We start from the raw sequence: 18,617 nt of genomic DNA on the forward strand, positions 1-18,617 counted from the left end.
TAAAAGACATCAGCTGACAGAGCTTCATGAATAATTGACTGTAACAGCACTTCTTAAACTTAAACAGAAATGTCTCAGTACTAGGCAAACATTATCTGTAACTAGAAGTCACCAGCAATCTTCTTTAGGTGGAGCAGTATCATGCATCACCTCTTGGAAACTTTTAACCCTTAAATGCACACATCGGGTCTTTTGTGACCATGGACCTCATTCCATCCCCTTTCTCACATCCATTTTTTGGAACCATGCCCCCACCTCTAGTTTTTCTCAACGTTTCTCTTAAGAATATCGTAGCAATAAAAAAGTCCAAAATAACAAAACATATATATTTTTCGAATAGCTTTCTTTCCAAAGGTCCACAGATTTTCTCGACACGTGGACAGTCCTCATCTGTGCACATTGTTGGTGCATGTGCCGGTTGTTGACTCTACTAAAAGACTAAAAGAGCACATGTGTCAAAGGAGTTAATTTACCCATATCTACAGTGCCTTTGAAAAGTCCACTTGTGAAAATGGTTCTCTTTTCTCATTTTTATAAATGTATTATTTAATATACTCTCAGCACTTTATTAGGTACACCTGTACTTATTCATGCAATTATCTAATCAGCCAATCATGTGGCAGCAGTGCAATGCATAACATCATGCAGATATGGCTCAGGAGCTTCAGTTAATGTTCACATCAACCATGAGAATGGGGGAAAAATGTGATCTCAGTGATTCAGAGCATGGCACGATTGTTGGTGCAGGATGGGCTGGTTTGAGTAATTCTGTAACTGCTGATCTCCTGGAATTGTCACACATATCAGTCTCTAAAGTTTATTCAGAATGGTGCCAAAAACACAAAACATCTAGTGAGCATCAGTTCTGTGGACAGAAATGTCTTGTTGATCAGAGAGAGCAGAAAATGTCCAGACTGGTTTGATCTGACAGAAAGGCTACATCAACTCAAATAACCATTCTATACAATTGTAGTGAGCATTATATACTCAGTTAACACTTCATTAGGAACACTAAGTGTTTGGGCTCACTGTTCTTCTGTTCTATTCTATTCTGTTTGCAAAATGAGTGTTTAGGAGTCTAAAATGATAAACTTTTGAAACAGAAAGAAATGAAAAGAAAACACTCATTGGACAACAGATAATTGGAAAAGAGTGTTATGGATCTTAACCCCATTGAGCTTCTGTAGGATCAGCTAGACTGTAAAGTGCGTGAGAAGACAGCCTAATCTATGGCATGTGCAACATGAAGCATGGGGTGAAATGTCACCTGAGTATCGGGACAAACTGACAGCTAAAATGCCATCTGCAAAGCTGCACGTGGAGCAAAGCTGTCATTGCTGCACGTGGAGGATTTATTGATGAGAACTTTTTTTTTTTTTTAAATTGTAATAGTAATTCTTCACATTATTAATGTCCTGACTATACATCGTGATCAGTTGAATGCCACTTTGGTGAATAAAAGAGTGAAATCTGTACATTATTCCAAATATTTGGCTGCCAGTGTATATACATATTTATACAGTATATAGGGAGCAAAAGTCTGAGACCACATTAAAAATTTGGGATTTAAAATATTATTTAAACCTGAAAATAAACAAAGTTTAAGGGATTTTAAAAATCTGTTAAAAAAAAAGTGTACTTTAATTTATTTTTGGGTAGTAGCTCAATAGTACAAACTACAAACAATAGTAATTCCAGAGATTACTCTATTTAAGGTTCAGAACAGAAAGTCCATCCACACAGAAAGCAGAGATCCACTATGAGGGGAAAGCGGCCATGGGGATGGACCTTCAAAGCGGCCCACATAACCCTCAATCCCCCTGGTCATTACAATTAGATGTCTTTTGCTGTGCATGGTTGCAATTTTAATAATCTTATTTTACTTTGGGAAAATAAAACAGATAGACATTGAAAAAGAAAAACAGCCCTATGTCACAAATATTTCAACTGCTTTGCTGCTAAGCAGATAATGGTTTCCAAATGTTTAATATTAGATGCAGTCACACTGAGGAAAAGGTACAGATTTTTTCTTCTTTGAAAACTGAGTTCTGAGCCGGAGTGATGAACTGAAGAGAAAACAGAATACATTTTGGATTAAACAAAACTGTCATGTTGTCTTATGAATCTTTACAACTTGTCTATGCAATCTGATGGCCATGTAAATGTTTTTGATATTGTTCCAATTCCATTTCTTCACAATTCATTCCACAACCAAAAAAACTCTCATCAAAGCAGCAGGGACACCCCTCCCTTCTCCATCCCCACCAATCACCATCTCCTCCCAGCAGGTGAGCTCATATTCAAGCCTGCAGGAGTGCATCTTAAACTGGGCTTTGATTGCAGCCTGATGTTTGCATGTGTCAGAGCCCTGACGTCACTAAAGGAAATGAGAAATGAACTTTGGTCTGGAGAGTCAACCCAGCCCATCACTTCAAAAGGGGAATGTCATGCTCTTCTGGTCCTCCATCAGTATAACAGAAATGAACAGAAACAGGTCAGGATGCAAGACCCTTGGCTTGTAAATTGCTACCATTCTCTGTCCAGTCTCCACAGACTTGAGGACTTGTTTCAGTGGAGACAGCAGTGTGCTCAGCCTGAAGGAGACTAGTCGCTTTCCACATGATTTACAAAACACATTTTCAAGAAATATTGCCAGTGAAACGTAGGATGGCAATGGAAGACACTCGTTCATATTAATGAGGAAAGCTCTAATTGTTAGGGATAGGATACATTTATCTGACAAATCAGTTATCACGGATTATTCATGAATATAAGTGACTCTTCCGCTGCCATTACTATTTTTCGGATACTCAAATGTACTTTGATAAAGATGACACAGATGCTACTTATTCTGTAATATATGCAAACTGGTCTTTAAATATAACATAAATACCAGTGCTTTGCATAATAATTTAAAAAGGCACCCGCTAGCGGTAGTAAGTAATTTTCAACATGATGTGATGGGAGGACGATGACGACACGACTAGTTGAATTCGACTCGACTAATGGGCTCGACTAGTCGACTATTAAACATCAGAAGTCATGCAGCAATATGAGCAATATTCAATCATTAATAATCAACAGACAGTTAGATCATGAATACACTGTTGCTTTACAGTTGTGCTTTAGTGGTTATTTCTGCTTATTACTATCCATAAAAGTCAGCTTTTCACTTTAAAATGCATAATTAATCACCGCAGTAATTACAAAAGGCCACATGATTAATTAAACTTCATCAAGAGTGGTCTTACAAAGAGAAAAAAAAAAGTATTCACATGCACAGCGCACAGTGTTACTAACACAAACTCAAAACACCATCAGGGTAACACAAGTGATACTAAAATAATTAAATAAGAATGAACTAAACTACATTAAATAATATAGCTTCAAGCTGCAATTACGGGCCAAACATTTACATTTACATTTATTTACATTTATGCATTTGGCAGACGCTTTTATCCAAAGCGACTTACAGTGCAATTATTGCAGGGACAATCCCCCCGGAGCAACCTGGAGTTAAGTGCCTTGCTCAAGGACACAATGGTGGTGGCTGTGGGGTTAGAACCTGTGACCTTCTGATTAACAGCCCTGTGCTTTAGCCACTACGCCACCACCACTCCAAACATTGCACAGCATTAACCACAACCCAAAGATCCCATATGACATAAAGCACAAACACACACAACTTTACATATCACCTCAGGATGGATTTGAACTTATAACTTTCCAGTCAACAGGTCACTGCATAGTCCAATGCACCATCATCGTAGTCACCATAATCAACTTCATTTTCATGTAACTATACAACAACATGAAAATCAAAATTTGATTGGAGAAAAGCCCAGCAACCATTCAGTAAGCCCAATGCAAAGATCTCTGTGACAACAGAAATGTAACTGCATGATTTGTCATGGTAGGGATTCAAACCCACACAAGCACACAAGTGTGGATTATCTTTTGAACTATAGTTGGCGCTGGCTCAATACTGCTCCGGTTTCCTCAGAGTCAGGACATGATGTTTATGATGCATAACATTTTTCTTTTAAATCTGACAATGCTTTTAAAAGATATATCACATGACATGACATCAGAAAAATGACATGGCATGTATCATTGAAATCTGCATGACCTATGAAATTCACACCCATGATTTAAATTTTAATGGCTAAAAATATATATATATTTTTTTACATATTTTGACCCATAGGTGTATACTGTCTCCAAACTTTGCATGTACCCTCATATCATGGTCCTGACGAAGCATACCAAATGTAGTTTTGATAGGACAGACCATTGCCGAAATACAGCCTCACATCCAGTTTAACATCAACCTCATTCATTTGTGCTGCCGTAACTTTTAAACAAAGGCAAAAATCAATCTTTACTATCATTTCTGTGTAGCTTGGTTTGGAGATCATTTTGAGCCATTGCTTGGACAAATCAGACAAAGTTTGAAGGATGTTAAACTTTTAAACTGTAAACGTCATTGTCCAACATGGCAGCTACTATAATGGGCAGCGTAACAAAAGAAAATACAATTTTTGGACTGGTGGTGGCGCTATGGAGTTTTTCCATATTCATCATTTTCCCACAACCGGTTCTATATAATAATAATAATAACATTAACGGATACAGTAGGGGCTACGCACCTTCAGTGCTTAGCCTCTAATAACACAGAACCCCCAATGTACATAACTGATGTTAAAAATAAGAATTATAACTATTCCCATCAAATATAATGAAATGTGATCATGCAGGGACTTCTGAGAATGCCTGATCATTGTTTTTAACCATTAATTTAACAATAGTTTACCGTAAAAATACATGTATTCTCTTTTTAATTTAATATACATTTTTACTATTAATTATAGAGTAAAATGATACTTTTTACTTAATATATATATACAATACTGTGCAAAAGTTTTTCACAAAAGCATTTGTTTTGAGATGATTATTTATATCTTCAGCTTTAGTGTGTCAATAGGAAATATAAATGTTAGACTCCCAAACATTACTTTTGTTAACAGAAACGATTCGAATAGAAGAACAGGGAGCCCTGCAACAGATGTCATGGTCCCTACAAAGTCCCCCACTGAACATCATGTCAGTCAATGACATAAAGAGACTGAAGTAATTGAGACAGCCTAAATATTTAGAAGAACTGTGGCAAATTCTCCAAGAAGCTTGGAACATCCTATCTACCAACAACTGAGAAAAATTGTGTCCAGGTGTACCTAGGAGAATTGGTGCTGTTTTAAAGGCAAAGGTGGTCACACCGAATATTGATTTAGCTTTTTAATGTTTACTGGACTTTGTATGACATTAAATGATTAGTGAAAACTATTTATGTCATTATTTTTGAAGACATCCTCACAATACAACATTTTTCACAAGTGCCTAAAACTTTGAACAGTACTGTGGGTACAGTATATATATATATATATATATACTGTATTTTACAGTATTTTACCATAAAATTACATATGTTTCGTTAAATATATTAGCATTTTTTACCGTGTATGTTATGGTAACTTCCCATTAACCAATTAAAGGTTTTTTTTACTTTCGCATTTTTACATTCTTTTACCATAAAATGTATGGATGTTTAACAGTGTAACTATCTGAATATACAAAAAGCAATGATCTATTAAGCAGCAAATACTCTAATAAAGTTAATTTTATTGATAGAATGTATAAAGTGTTACTAGTAGTAGTAGTAGTAGCAGCCTAGTTTTGTTGTTGTTGTTGTTGTTATCAGAAATAAAACTTATTTTCAATGCACATAATGTAACAGAATGTGGCTTCAATTTAACTTAACACACTGGAAAAAAAACAAACAAAAAAAAAAAAAACGTTATTCTTAAAACCCGATTCAAACATATGAATTAACTCGTTTCATTCAAGTCAAAATATTTTTTTAACTTCACTGAATCAACCTGAATACATTAATAGTACTTTTGTAATTGCTCCCTCAATTGGAGGTTATCACTTTTTTACAATAGTCTACACAATGGATCAAAACACAGTAAAATGTATCCTAAAAGTAAAAATGTAAAAAGTATTAATTTACTTGCATTATAAACACACGTACTTGTATCCGTATTTTTCTTAGTAATTATTTCTCGTTTCCATACCAACACTGCTGTATTTAAGCGACAGGTGGCGCCAAACACAATGTTCAGCAGCACATGTCCGCAGTCGGAGGGACTGACTGGATAATGTTTTTTGGTTTAGAGAGGGCAGAGAGGGCTGAAGAAAGCCAAACTTCCCAACAGGAGCAAGAGAAGCAGAGCGAGAGCAGAGAATCATCCGCATTACAGCAGTAAACCTCTGCGCACACCCTGAGGACCTCTGCATTCTCCAGCTACATACACTTACCTGTGAGACGAGCTTACGGTGGATGTAAGAGTGCGCGCAGAGGCAGCAGAAATGTGCAGAGGAACAGTGAAAGAGCCGCACGGATGTCAGCGCAACTTCATAAAGCTCATCGTGTTGCTCGTAGTCAACTGCGGTAGGCAATGAATCCTCTGCATTTACACTAGTGTTCTCTATTCACATCGATTTACCAAATGTTGCCACATCTATGAAGTATACAGAAAATACTGAGCCATAGAAAAAAAGTTAATCTATTCTTAGAAATAATTTGAGGTAACACAGTACCTCAAATTAAAGGACAATGTACATTTTACACATACTTGAAAATATAATTAAAATAGCAACACGCCGGTACTCTGTAAATAAAGTACATGATGTTCATTAGTATTACTCAGTAATTACATATGTAATTACAATGTAATAAGAACACTGCGTTGTAAATTGGCTTATGTAAACATATTATTCTTTGATATTTCATCATAATCAAACTTAATGTAGAACAACTATTTGATAGTGGTGTTATTTCAAGGAGTAGTAGGCCTATTTCATGCAATTTTGTTGTTTACCTTTATCGACTAAGCAGCTTGCCAAAGAACTATCTAAACAGAGATTTTGTGCTAATGCAATGGCAATAAAGCTCTTTAAAATGCACTGATTGAGAGTGTGACAGTCTTAGAGCTCTCAGCTTGAGACTCTTTGTATGGGCTGAGATGCTTCATTTGCTTTACAATAGAACTTTGATATAAGATAGCATGAAATTATACTGAGCAAAAGACTTCATTAAAAAAAAAAAAGTATGTTGTTAACTGCCTTGAGCGTTTCATTATTTCCCCCCAAAGTAAGGATAACATACATTTGGGTAAAAACCACAAAAGAAGAAAGAACTCGGACGTGGGTATACAATTTAGTTTTAAGTAATTTACAGTTATATGAATGTATAATATGAGTGTGCACTTGGACAGAAGGATTTTGGATGGCAATCTGCATTATTAATAAACAGCCTAGTCCCATAAAATGAACATTACCATAACTAAATTTATGGAAACTGACTTTTCTGTCAAAACAAGGGGTCTAAACTTGACCCCTTCCCAGGATTAGCTCAGGAAAAAAAAAGAATATATATATATATATGTATGTATTGAAATGTGTCCAGTTCTGAAATACTACTTCAAAAAGTGATTGTTATTTGTAGTCTGTGTCTCCTTCTTCAAATCTGTCGTCATACATCCAAACTAATTGATAAATAATTGGAAAGTTTAATCTGTAAAGAGACATGCTAATCAAATGACTATACTCTCAAATTAGACTTGAAATTATTGTTCATCTAATATTGTTTCAATTAAATTGTAAGGGACTAAGTTACACTGTAGTATATCAGGATGCCAGTAGTTGACATTAAGTGCCTTTGGAAAATTTTGATATCCTGCAGTATGACTTAGTATACATTATCTAAATCTATTTTAAACAGCATTTTGCCAATTTTTCTTTCATTTATGACCTCATTAATTAATAAACTTCATGGAATATTTGTACATGTTCTATTTGTCCCAACACAGGACCATATAAAATGAATTAGTTAAGGCAAAAGGTGACTGACAATGATAAAACCTTAAAAGAAATTGTGACACTTACAGGGAATAACTCCCTTATAAATTGATATCAATTTAACGTAAAACGAACGCGTAGTCAACTACCCACGAATCATGAATTTTACTGACTATGTAACAGACTTACACTTACCAGTGAATCAAGTAAAATATCTTGGTTACTCCGATGGTTAATCCATGACATGTACAGTTGCTCCTCTTTTGCACTTAATCTGAGAGGCAAAGAACACTGATTAGGACCGTTGGTATTTGGCACTGATTAGGGCTGCATTTCCCAAAAGCGTCGTAAGCCTAAGTAGATTGTAGAAACCATTGGCACCAATGGCCTCTACGATCAATTTAAGCTTATGATGCTTTTGGGAAACACAACCCTGGATAGGTTTTATTCCAGATTTGTGCTTCTGCTTCTTTGTCAACTTGTTTGTTGTGTGTGCCGTCGTGTCTGAAATTTGGAACAGGTGACATGAAATCCAATTTATTTGTTGGTTTACATTTAGTTTGACCCGTTAGCTGATGGATGGCTTTTTTGTCAATAGGCTGGTTACTGCATCTTGTTTGTATAAATGGAACCATGTTTTCCCATCAGTTATAGATATTATCCCAAGAGATTTTGTCACAAAAAATAAACATTTTCAGATGGTGTTTTATAGAGTCTATTTATCTAACTTTGCCATATTTTTGAGAGCATTGGGAAAATGGAAACAGACTGCTTCCATGATCCAGTCTTTGGTTTTAATAATAGTTGGTAGATTATAAATCACGGGGTGGAACTCTTTTTAGTGCATTATTCTGCCAGACAGAATGTTGATACGAAAGGCACTTTACCTCTAAGAAAAACCTAGAAGGGAGGATTTGACTCGGAGCCCTAGTGAAACTCTTTGGTTTAATCTGGTCTTCAGAGGTACGGTGCAGTTACTCAAGCATCAAGGCTCCCATCATAAAAAAAAAAAAAAAAAAAACTGCATAGATGTTGAAGGAATGCCCTTTCAACCACATGTTCTAACTTTACGAAACCCACACATCCGTTCCTTTTTTGTTTGTATAACTTTATAAAATTCTGTGTTTAATGTGAGATCCCTGCGTATATTATATCACAAGTTGTAAATTGTTCTCTGCTCTTTCTCTAAAGTTATAAATCTTTACATCTTAGGTGTTCAAACATAAGAGGTTACTGTGTAATTGATCTTTTATTACTAAATCCTGCATCTTGGTTAGATTAAAAAACTTGGCTTGTCTTGTTTAAAACACAGAATGTGGGGAGAATGATGTTGCCTATCAGCAGTTTTTAACAGTGTGATTCATTTCTGTCTATTACACTTTACTTGGTCTTCTGTCAAAGCTGGATGTTCACTATCTGGATGCAAGAACAGTCAGCTGTCTGTGTATTTTCACATATCTTTAATGATATGTTTGGGTGTGTTTGGGTCTGTGGTATATTGAATAACAGAGTCAACGTAGACTTGGTTGCATTTAACTGTTCTTATGCCAATATAGCAATTTTTGCAACCAAATTTTTAAAGCTTCAAGCTTTCTTGTGATAATTTTGTAATGTTGGACATTTGCAGTGTGGAATGGTTTTTAAACACTCTTTTTAATTAAATTTGAAAAATCTGCTTTTTTTTTCATAATCAAAAATATGGTCCCTGTTTCTGTTCCCAGCCTGAAAAATTTTAATGGCAGTATACATCACAGGACCAAACGTTCTGCAATGAAAATAATAGTAAATGAGCTGCCATGATTAACAAAGAGATCAGATGTCCGTCAGTACTTATCAAATAATGACTTTCCCCTGCATGCCTAATGTAAGGTGCCAGGATATGCTACATTTCACTTTTTAGAAGCATGATGAAACATGGCTTTTTAGCCCTAGATGTGTCAGAATGTAAAGCTCTAAAGCCTGTTTACGTTGTATTAAGGACTCAAGTAGCCCTCAATGCATAAAGACTGGCAAATTTCTTGCCGCCCACAGTTGGGCCTTTGTACCTGCCACCCTCCCTGTGAGCTCATAAATACCTAACCTTTACTGCCTGTTCGGATCTGAGATTGATATTTGCTTTAAAAATGAAAATATATTTGCAAAGAATCAGTCATCTGGGAGATTTCTCTTTTTTCCATCACACAGTGCTGGTCTTGACAGTTTCAGGTTTCTATCTCTAAGGAGAGCTTTATACATTCATAATTCGTTCTCGCTGTCAGTCTTGGAAACATTTTTTTTGCCTAAAAATAATCTTCCCAGTAGTCAAAATCTGGCTCTGAAATTGCAGTAGTGATTGAGTGATGAAAGTGGCTGCTAGGCTTGTTTTTAGGTGTTGAAAATTTTGTTGTTATTAGGTGCTGTTACCTACCCACACACACCCACATGCTGAGTGCATTTACATACACTGTAAAAGTTTGCTTTCAGTCAGACTAAAGCAATAGTTTGTCTTTTTAAAATGTCATTAAATGCTCCAACTGATATCGTACCAGTCCGAAATCAAACTAGCATACCTAGATAATGTGATTGTAGCTCGGCTTTGTTTAGCATGTATACACATTAATTGGACCATAATTGGCCTCTACGTTATTCTTCAAGAAACAGAGATGCCGCACGACGTGTATTTAACCCAGAAGTTGAACGCAACATAAAGAAGAGAAGAAGTGTAACAACAACACAAATATCCCAGCTTCCCAAACGGGATAAATCAGCCTCCGAAGGGCACTTCGAAGGGAGAACAATCATGATATCCATGCTGTGAGATTGTTTCAAACAGAATTTCCAATAAAAATGGCTTAAAAGGTGAGTTTGAATAAACATTATTTTTGAGTCCCACACCTTTCAGCTCTCCAAAGCTCTCACAGTGAAAGTCTCATCAAAGCCTTTGAAGGGAATTGTGCATAGGGATGATCACTCCTGAATGGAACACACCCTGTATCATGACAAACGCTAGAAATTTTCATATTTCGATGGATCAGCAGTCTGTGAGCCATTCACACCTGTGACACTTTGATGTGCCTCTTATTACTATTATTTTGTCTGTATTCTGCATATTGACTAATTTTCATGACCTTTCGTGGACTATTTTAATAAATTTCATCATAAAATGCAATAAAATCATACATACAATACATACAATAATAGCATGCTAGCTATTTAAACTAGCCGTAAACTTGCCGCAAATTTGCCGCTCACATGCAAATTAGCTTTTGATTCGCTGCAAATGTTTGCCAGAAGTTTGCAGCTCCACGCTGGTAGAGGTGAACCTCCAGCAAACCTTTGTCAACAATGGGCAATTTGCTGCAAACCTCATTTGCATGTGAAAATTATCAGTGGCGAATTTGCGGAAAGTTTGCTGCAAATTTGACACGAGCTCTCGATTTTCGTAAGAGGCATTAGTATTAGGAACATTAATGCAGAATGTAAACATTACAAATTACATATTGTCTACTACATATCTTACTTTCAATTATCATTGAGTGGTTATAACAACTTATTTTACTTATCTTGTGTGGATTCCATTCATAGAATGATGCAGAAAATGTGATGTTTATTGAATATGCAGCCTAAAGCAAATGGCAGGTCCACTGACAACAAATGACATACAGACAACAAACCTATAAAAATACCAGTGATCACAGGAAAAATAGAGACAAACCATATTTTTTTAATCGTCTCTTTATTCACTACATCTCTCCTCAGACCCTGTTATTATTGCACTTTAAACAGAGTTTATAAGGATAATGTCCTTATAAATTAAATGGCTAAGTGAAGCAAAGCAGAGCTCTTATAGTTATAACAATCCAGAAGATCATTTCGTCGTCTTCTGCCTTCGGACATCACCACAAGCACAACGGATAATGTACATCTGATCTGGATCAAAATCAATTCATAAAGAATTTAAGAAATGCAAGTGGCTGTAATGTTTTCCATGTTGTTATGTATGTTGTGTGCGTATGTTATGTTGAGAAGCTTGTTAGCTGACTTCTTCGATGCGCTACTATGATGTAAAATGTCAACCGGAAACCATCTATGTCACTTCCTTAGCTGACGTCCTTCCTTCAGCTATTCGATTATGCATGGTGTCATGTATACTTGGACAGAGAGATTAAGACTGTAGGATGAGTACGCAAAAACCTGCGGTTGCTCGATTGTAACTGCCCATGTAAACGTAATCACTCATAGCTGATTAAAGGAATATTCCAGGTTTAATACAAGTTAAGCTCAATCGACAGCATTTGTGGCATAATGTTGACTACCACAAAAAATTATTTCGACTCGTCATTCTTTTTCTTGAAAAAAATCTAAATGTAGGTTACAGTTAGTCACTTACAATGAATGAGAATGGGGCCAATTTTTGGAGGGTTTAAAGGCAGAAACATGAAGCTTATAATTTTATAAAAGAGCTTTCATGAATTCTTCTGTTATTATTTGAGTAGTTTAAATCGTAATTTTTGCAGTTATTATAGTTTTTTTTTTTACATTACATTGTCATGAAATTGGCTATAAATTTACACAGAAAAGGTTTGTAAGCGATTTTATCACACTAAAATCATGTTAACACACACATTGTTTATGTCTTGTGGCTATACTTTTGAAACAATTAGTACGGATTGGACCCATTCTCTTCCATTGTAAGTTACTGGAACCCAGAGATTTGCTTAAAAAAAGGAGGGGCAAGTAATTCATATTATGCCAAAAATGCTGTTGATTGAGCTTAACTTGTATTGAACCTGGAATATTCCTTTAAGCCATTTGAAAATTATTCTTTGGTAGTGGCTTCCCTGTGGGGTTTCACTGTTATAAAGTTTTTTTGTTCCATTTATGCATGTTTTCCAAGCTGATGGCCACTAACTGTAATGTACCTGGCCTTTCTTTGACTTGTGATAGACAGCTCAGCCCTGGTGCAAGTTCTGATGTTTACCCATGCTGTTTTGAATGAATTGAGAAAGGCATGTTGTAAATGTATTTGTGCATTCACATTAGTGTAATGTTGTGCATAAATGGGATACAACATGCGTTTTGTATTCTACTCAAAAATCTCATCTCAATCTAAATGCCATGTTGAGATAACACCCAAGTTCGATGTCAGAAATAGAGTGCTTGAAAGCATCATTGATTTGTGAAATATTACACACTTGCAAGTAAATGTAAATTAGTAGCTCGATCTGTGTATTTTATAATGACAGCATGGCAAGTTCTTCATGCTGGTTGTGAACCTGGCATCTTTTAAGTGTCTGTCTATGAGTATATTCTCATAGCTGTGTTATTTGTGTCATTTATATGGAAGCGTTTTGTCTGACCTGCACTGACTGTGGTTTTCTGACTCAATTCATTCTTTGATGAAACGAATGGATGCTCTTTGCTCTATTAGTTGCCCAAATGGGAAAAGTGGCATGCTTGCGTCTCTGTTCTATGTGTAAATGTATATGTGTTTATGTGTTTGTGTATTCGCTGGGATTTTAAAAACTGTGCTATCCTGATCTCAGGAAATACAGTTTATGAGCACCTTATGATTCGTTTTAAACACTGCACAATGTAAACATCCTCATTGCAGTGTTTAGTTTAGGGAAGGCTGAGTCAGTGTTTATAAGCAAAATATTAATTTTGGATTTATTTAAAATTTTCAAACATGCCTGAATCCTTCTTATTTTGTTCTTTTAGCTTTCATCAAATAAATGTATTGGCCTCCTCTCAATAAATGTATTGGCCTCCTCTCAAGAAGACCTGACTTGGCATGTAATAATTCCTTTGACTCCTTTTGATTTGACTCCTTTTGAAAAAGGGTGAAACATTCAAAGTGTGGTGTCATGTGACAAAACAACGTGGCGCTGATCACAGCAGAGTTTGTCTTTGGGAGAAATCCCAATAAATCTGGTTAGAAACCTAATTACGTTTTTAAATTGAAACCTGTTTGAGTCGAAAGATTAGAATCTCTAGTTTCATTCGATATGCCATTTATAAAACGACAGAGGGAGAGAGTGGTAAGCAACAGGACTCAAGCAACAATTGAGCACAAACACAAAATAGAGTGAGGTAAATATTGTTGGGGAACTAATGGCGATCAGGTGCTGCTCACTCCCAGCAAGCTGGAATGATCAGCGTTACCATGGAAACAATCAATGCTTCCATGGCAATTCTGATTACGCGAGCCAGCGACACCTGAACCAAACGTGGAGAACATGTAATGACAAACTGGAACAAACCAGCAGGCTCACAGAGACTGTGAAAAATAGCACAAGGTTTTCATTAGAAATTCTATATTTATGGTGCATTTTCACATTGAGAATTATTATTATTTTTATTTTTTTTGCTTGCTTTTGGAAGTTTCAAATGAGTTAGTATGAAAATATGGTGCGTTTCTTACTGTTCTGAGACCAGTGCAGACAGACAGAAGACTGGAGGTTAAGTTATTCACTAAATAGGGAGCAAGGGAGCAAAGGAGTGTCCTATAATTTTCCTATAAAGCCAAGTGCATTCAATTCAAACCTCCTATCAAAAGGTCAGTTTCAGGCTGTAGATGATGCTTGGACCACTCAACATGGTAATCAGTAGATTCAGAATTTATAATGTATACTTTTATTTTATTTCCAATGGTTGGCAGTGATTGGACGATGCTGGCCATAACTTGTAAAGTAGAAAAAACATTGTAATGCAAAAGAGTTTCTATAGATTGGTATTTAATTTGTTTATTTTATTTTATTAAATTCCCACTGTGAGCATCAATTTTTAGGAAAACTATTTGCTCTAGAATGTATCTTTTTTTTCTTTTTCATGTTTAGTAGGTGCTACTAGTTTCAAATAAAAACTAAATGCACACAGTTGTCACGCTCGGGTCTCAGGAGGTTAAGAATGTTTTGATTGCTTTTCTTTATTGTTTGGTCATTTTTATATGTAGCTATAGAAACATGGAGTAGATCCTCTTGTGGGCTGTGGGTGAGAAATGCTTTATACTTTGATGATTAGCACTGTTAAAGTAGTTTATACTTTGGTTTAACAAGCTGACTTTATCCATTATAATGCTCCACAAGAAATGGATTCTGAAGGGTCCCATGCATTTCATATACCTCAGTTTGATTAAAGAATGTATTTAAATAATGTTTTCTGCTGACTGCAATGCTGATTATTTAAAATGGTTGTGTGGTAGTGAGTTTTGTGATGGAAAGCCATAATGAACTTATTCAGTGGTCCAGTAATTAATGCACTGTAAAAAATAAAAAGTTGAGTAAACTTAAAAAAAGTAAGGCAACCAGCTGAAAAGCAATTTTGAGTTTGCACAACTTCTGTGGTAAAAGTTTTGCCAACTCACAATTGAACATTCACTAAAACTACTATTTTAAGTTGTGTTCACCCAAAAATGAAAATTCTCTCATCATTTACTCACCCTGATGCCATCCCAGATGTGTATGACTTTCTTTCTTCAGTTGAATACCATCTAAGATTTTTACAAGGAAATCCGAGCTCTGAAGGTCCATACAATGCAAGTTAATGTGTACCAAACTTTGAAACACAAAAAACACATAAAAGCAACAGAAAAGTAATCCAAATGACTTCAGTAGTTTAATAAATGCCTTCTGAAGTGATCCAATAGGTTTTGGTTGAGAATAGACCAAAATCCTAACTTATCACTCCATTTTCACTTGTATGTTGATATCAACATTCTCCTCATGATTCATGAATCATGATTTTAAGCTTGACTACACTTCCTAGTGCTTGACGCCATGTGCAGAGATACTAGGAAGTGTAATCAAGCTTCATGTTTGTGTCAGGGTGAGTAAATGAGAGAATTTTCCTTTTTGGATGAACTCTCCCTTTAACCCGTTGATACGCAATTTCACCGCACTCGGGAGTGACGTCACTCTGCTTACATTTACAATATAATCTACTGTCTATAAATATAAATAATGTTAACAAATTATACATCTTTTCAAAGGTCTAAGGGTTCAACATTGATATCCGATCTCTGTTTCACGATAGCAATGCTCCAGAAACAGTAATTTAGTTATTTGTGTCAGGAGTACAAATGAAAACATGCAATATCAAAAGGGACTTCATACCTTTTGTTATGAAATCGTGATCACCAGATGAATCCAGTTCACCACACTTGGATCAATTGTCCATGTCAAGCGTTCATTGAAAAACATCCAGTAGCACTTTTTTGTCCATAAAAGTGATACATCTGAGAAATATTGATATATTCTCCATTGTTTACATGAGATCTCGCCTGAAAGAATTACCCTTCATCATCGTTCTTCAACAAACTATGCAATCTGAGCAGCATTCATGTTGTAAAACTGTATATTATCTTATATATTCGAGTCCTGTAAACAATATGAGCCTGTCTCCAAAGTCTATTTTTAAAATGCGGCGTAGTTTTATTCATAATAGCCAGGAAGTGCGGTCAGATTTTGTGTCGTCTTGAAAGGCGTAGCCTTAATTTTACTCTGTATACCGGCAGCGATTTTCAGAGAAAAAAAGCTTGCAGGAATCATTTTTTTGTTAAATCATCTTCAAATTTGAAATGTAAATCCTTTAGACTTGTGGCTTTGAGAACATTGTATTTCTGGGTTGTCTTGGCAATTTTATTATTGTTTTTTAGATTATAAAAACATGTTCCGCACAAAATATTTCCATTACTATAAACTTCAGCTTCTCTAACTTTAAAAAATAACAACATATATTAATTCTGAAACTTGGGAAATAAAGCCCAAAGTCAAAGTCTTTCTTTCAAAAGATGCTACAACTGTGTCCATACTCCAAAGGGTTCATTTTCATGGTTTGTGCTCAAAAAGGGGGTGCATATCAACAGGTTAAAACACTTCACTGCATTTGGTTTATAATGCAAAAAACAATATATTTTTTTAAAGTGCTGGAGCAATAAACAAAGTACACTCAATAGTGCGTAAACAAATCTTCTGTAAAATGTAAAGGATACTGTAAAAACAACTTAAACATTTAGTTACATTTTATGGATAACAAATGCAAAAAACTTTTTTTAAACTTAAATGTTTTTCTACTATCCTGCAACAGATACAGCCATCAAAACAACAGTTAAAACAGAAAGCTGTTAAAAAAACAGGAACAACTGGAACAAGAAATTAGTGTTTGCACCCTTATCCAGCTGGTTTGCAGCTACTTTAACATTAATTTGTTTTTGAAGGACTGGAAACTTGCTAAGCACTGGGGGCCAAGGCACACTTTTTTAATAGTTTTTAAAGTGTATTTAAGTTCTTTAGGGTAGTCCATGTTTAGAGCATAAATTAAGCCAAAGAGGAGTGCAACAGCAGTGGGCTGGTCAGGCACATTATCCAGCACAAACCTCCTCTTTAGTACTACAGCAAGGCACCTTGTATTTGGGTTTGAACGGATGGTGGCAACATCATTTTCATTGACAGTTAAGATCCCAATCTTCATCCCCTTGGCATAAAGGTCATCTGGGTCTGAATCCTGCAGGAAAAAGTAGCATACTATCAGAGTCTAAAAATTTTCAGGAAGCGAGTTCTGCTTGACAACAGAGAGATATACGGACATCTTCTTAAAAGTGCTCACGTAACTTCATTTATAAAATCAATGTTTACATTTATGCATTTGGCAGATACTTTTATCCAAAGCGACTTACAGTCGCACTTATTACAGGGACAATCGCCCCCTGAGTAACCTGGAGTTAAGTGCCTTGCTCAAGGACACGATGGTGGTGGCTGTGGGGATCGAACCAGCAACCTTCTGATTACCAGTTATGTGCTTTTAGCCCACTACGCCACCACCACTGCTTTTCAATCTTCTTTAAGTCAACTTTTAAAGCTTGTTCTATACATACAATCAACTTGCACCTCAGGGCCACTGCAGCTTCCTGTGACACATTTACAAAGACCAAATCACAGCCTTGCTGATAGTTTTTATCACTTTATGGGCTTAGTCACTCAAAAATTATAATTCTCTCAGCATTTACTCACCCTCATGCATAAACAAAAACAGATATTTGTGAAAGTTGTACAAAAACTTTCAAGCTCCATCAAATCTTAAATTACGGAGCCTCCATGGTGCATTCATGAAAGAAGCTAATTCATACCCTTTATAGTGCTTCATGCATGCACAGAGCACTGTACAAGCATAGTGCTTTTTAAAGCTTGAAAGTTTTGTACCCGATTGACTTGAATTGTGTGAAATACACACAGACACACACACACGTTGAATATACTGTCGTTTTCTAAATTCCCAATATAGTGTAGTTTGCTTGTTTTCGATTCCCTTTTCGACGTAGCTAGGAAGTAAGCTATTTTTAACACAGAATCAATGTCTAAACCATTTAATTACACTTAAAATGAATCAACACAAACACACACACATTTTTTACAATATATTTATACATATATCATTAAGTTGCAAGCAGGGTGATACTGAACTATCTGGTTCGCTAAGTAGCTTGCTTACAAGGTAGCTAACTGAGATATTTGGAAAATTTTACTACGTATAAGTTGTTTACTCTTTAATGTACAACAAATTGCATTTAAAACCTGGCTGTACAATTTATTTTTGCTTATTTTCAATATTGAAGCAAGTTACATACAACAAGGCAACATTCTCTCCCACCGACAACGTTGTTGAAGCCAGAAAGCTCCGTGCGCAGTTCAGAGATGCCAGAGACCGCATGCGCATTGACG

The 18,617-nt window shown here is 35.7% G+C and overlaps 1 protein-coding gene across 1 annotated transcript in view; it reads left to right on the top strand.

The window, feature by feature from the left end:
- Nucleotides 1–6,284: 6,284 nt before the first annotated feature.
- The window catches only part of LOC127646714 (inactive tyrosine-protein kinase transmembrane receptor ROR1-like), a 197,118-nt gene continuing 184,785 nt past the window's right edge, over nucleotides 6,285–18,617 (top strand). The window contains exon 1 of the mRNA XM_052130544.1: nucleotides 6,285–6,511. Within this exon, the coding sequence (XP_051986504.1) occupies nucleotides 6,430–6,511 (82 nt within the window). The 5' untranslated portion in view covers nucleotides 6,285–6,429. The remainder of the gene's footprint in view (nucleotides 6,512–18,617) is intronic.

Source organism: Xyrauchen texanus, chromosome 7 (assembly GCF_025860055.1).
Source record: "Xyrauchen texanus isolate HMW12.3.18 chromosome 7, RBS_HiC_50CHRs, whole genome shotgun sequence".
Lineage (NCBI taxonomy): Eukaryota > Metazoa > Chordata > Actinopteri > Cypriniformes > Catostomidae > Xyrauchen > Xyrauchen texanus.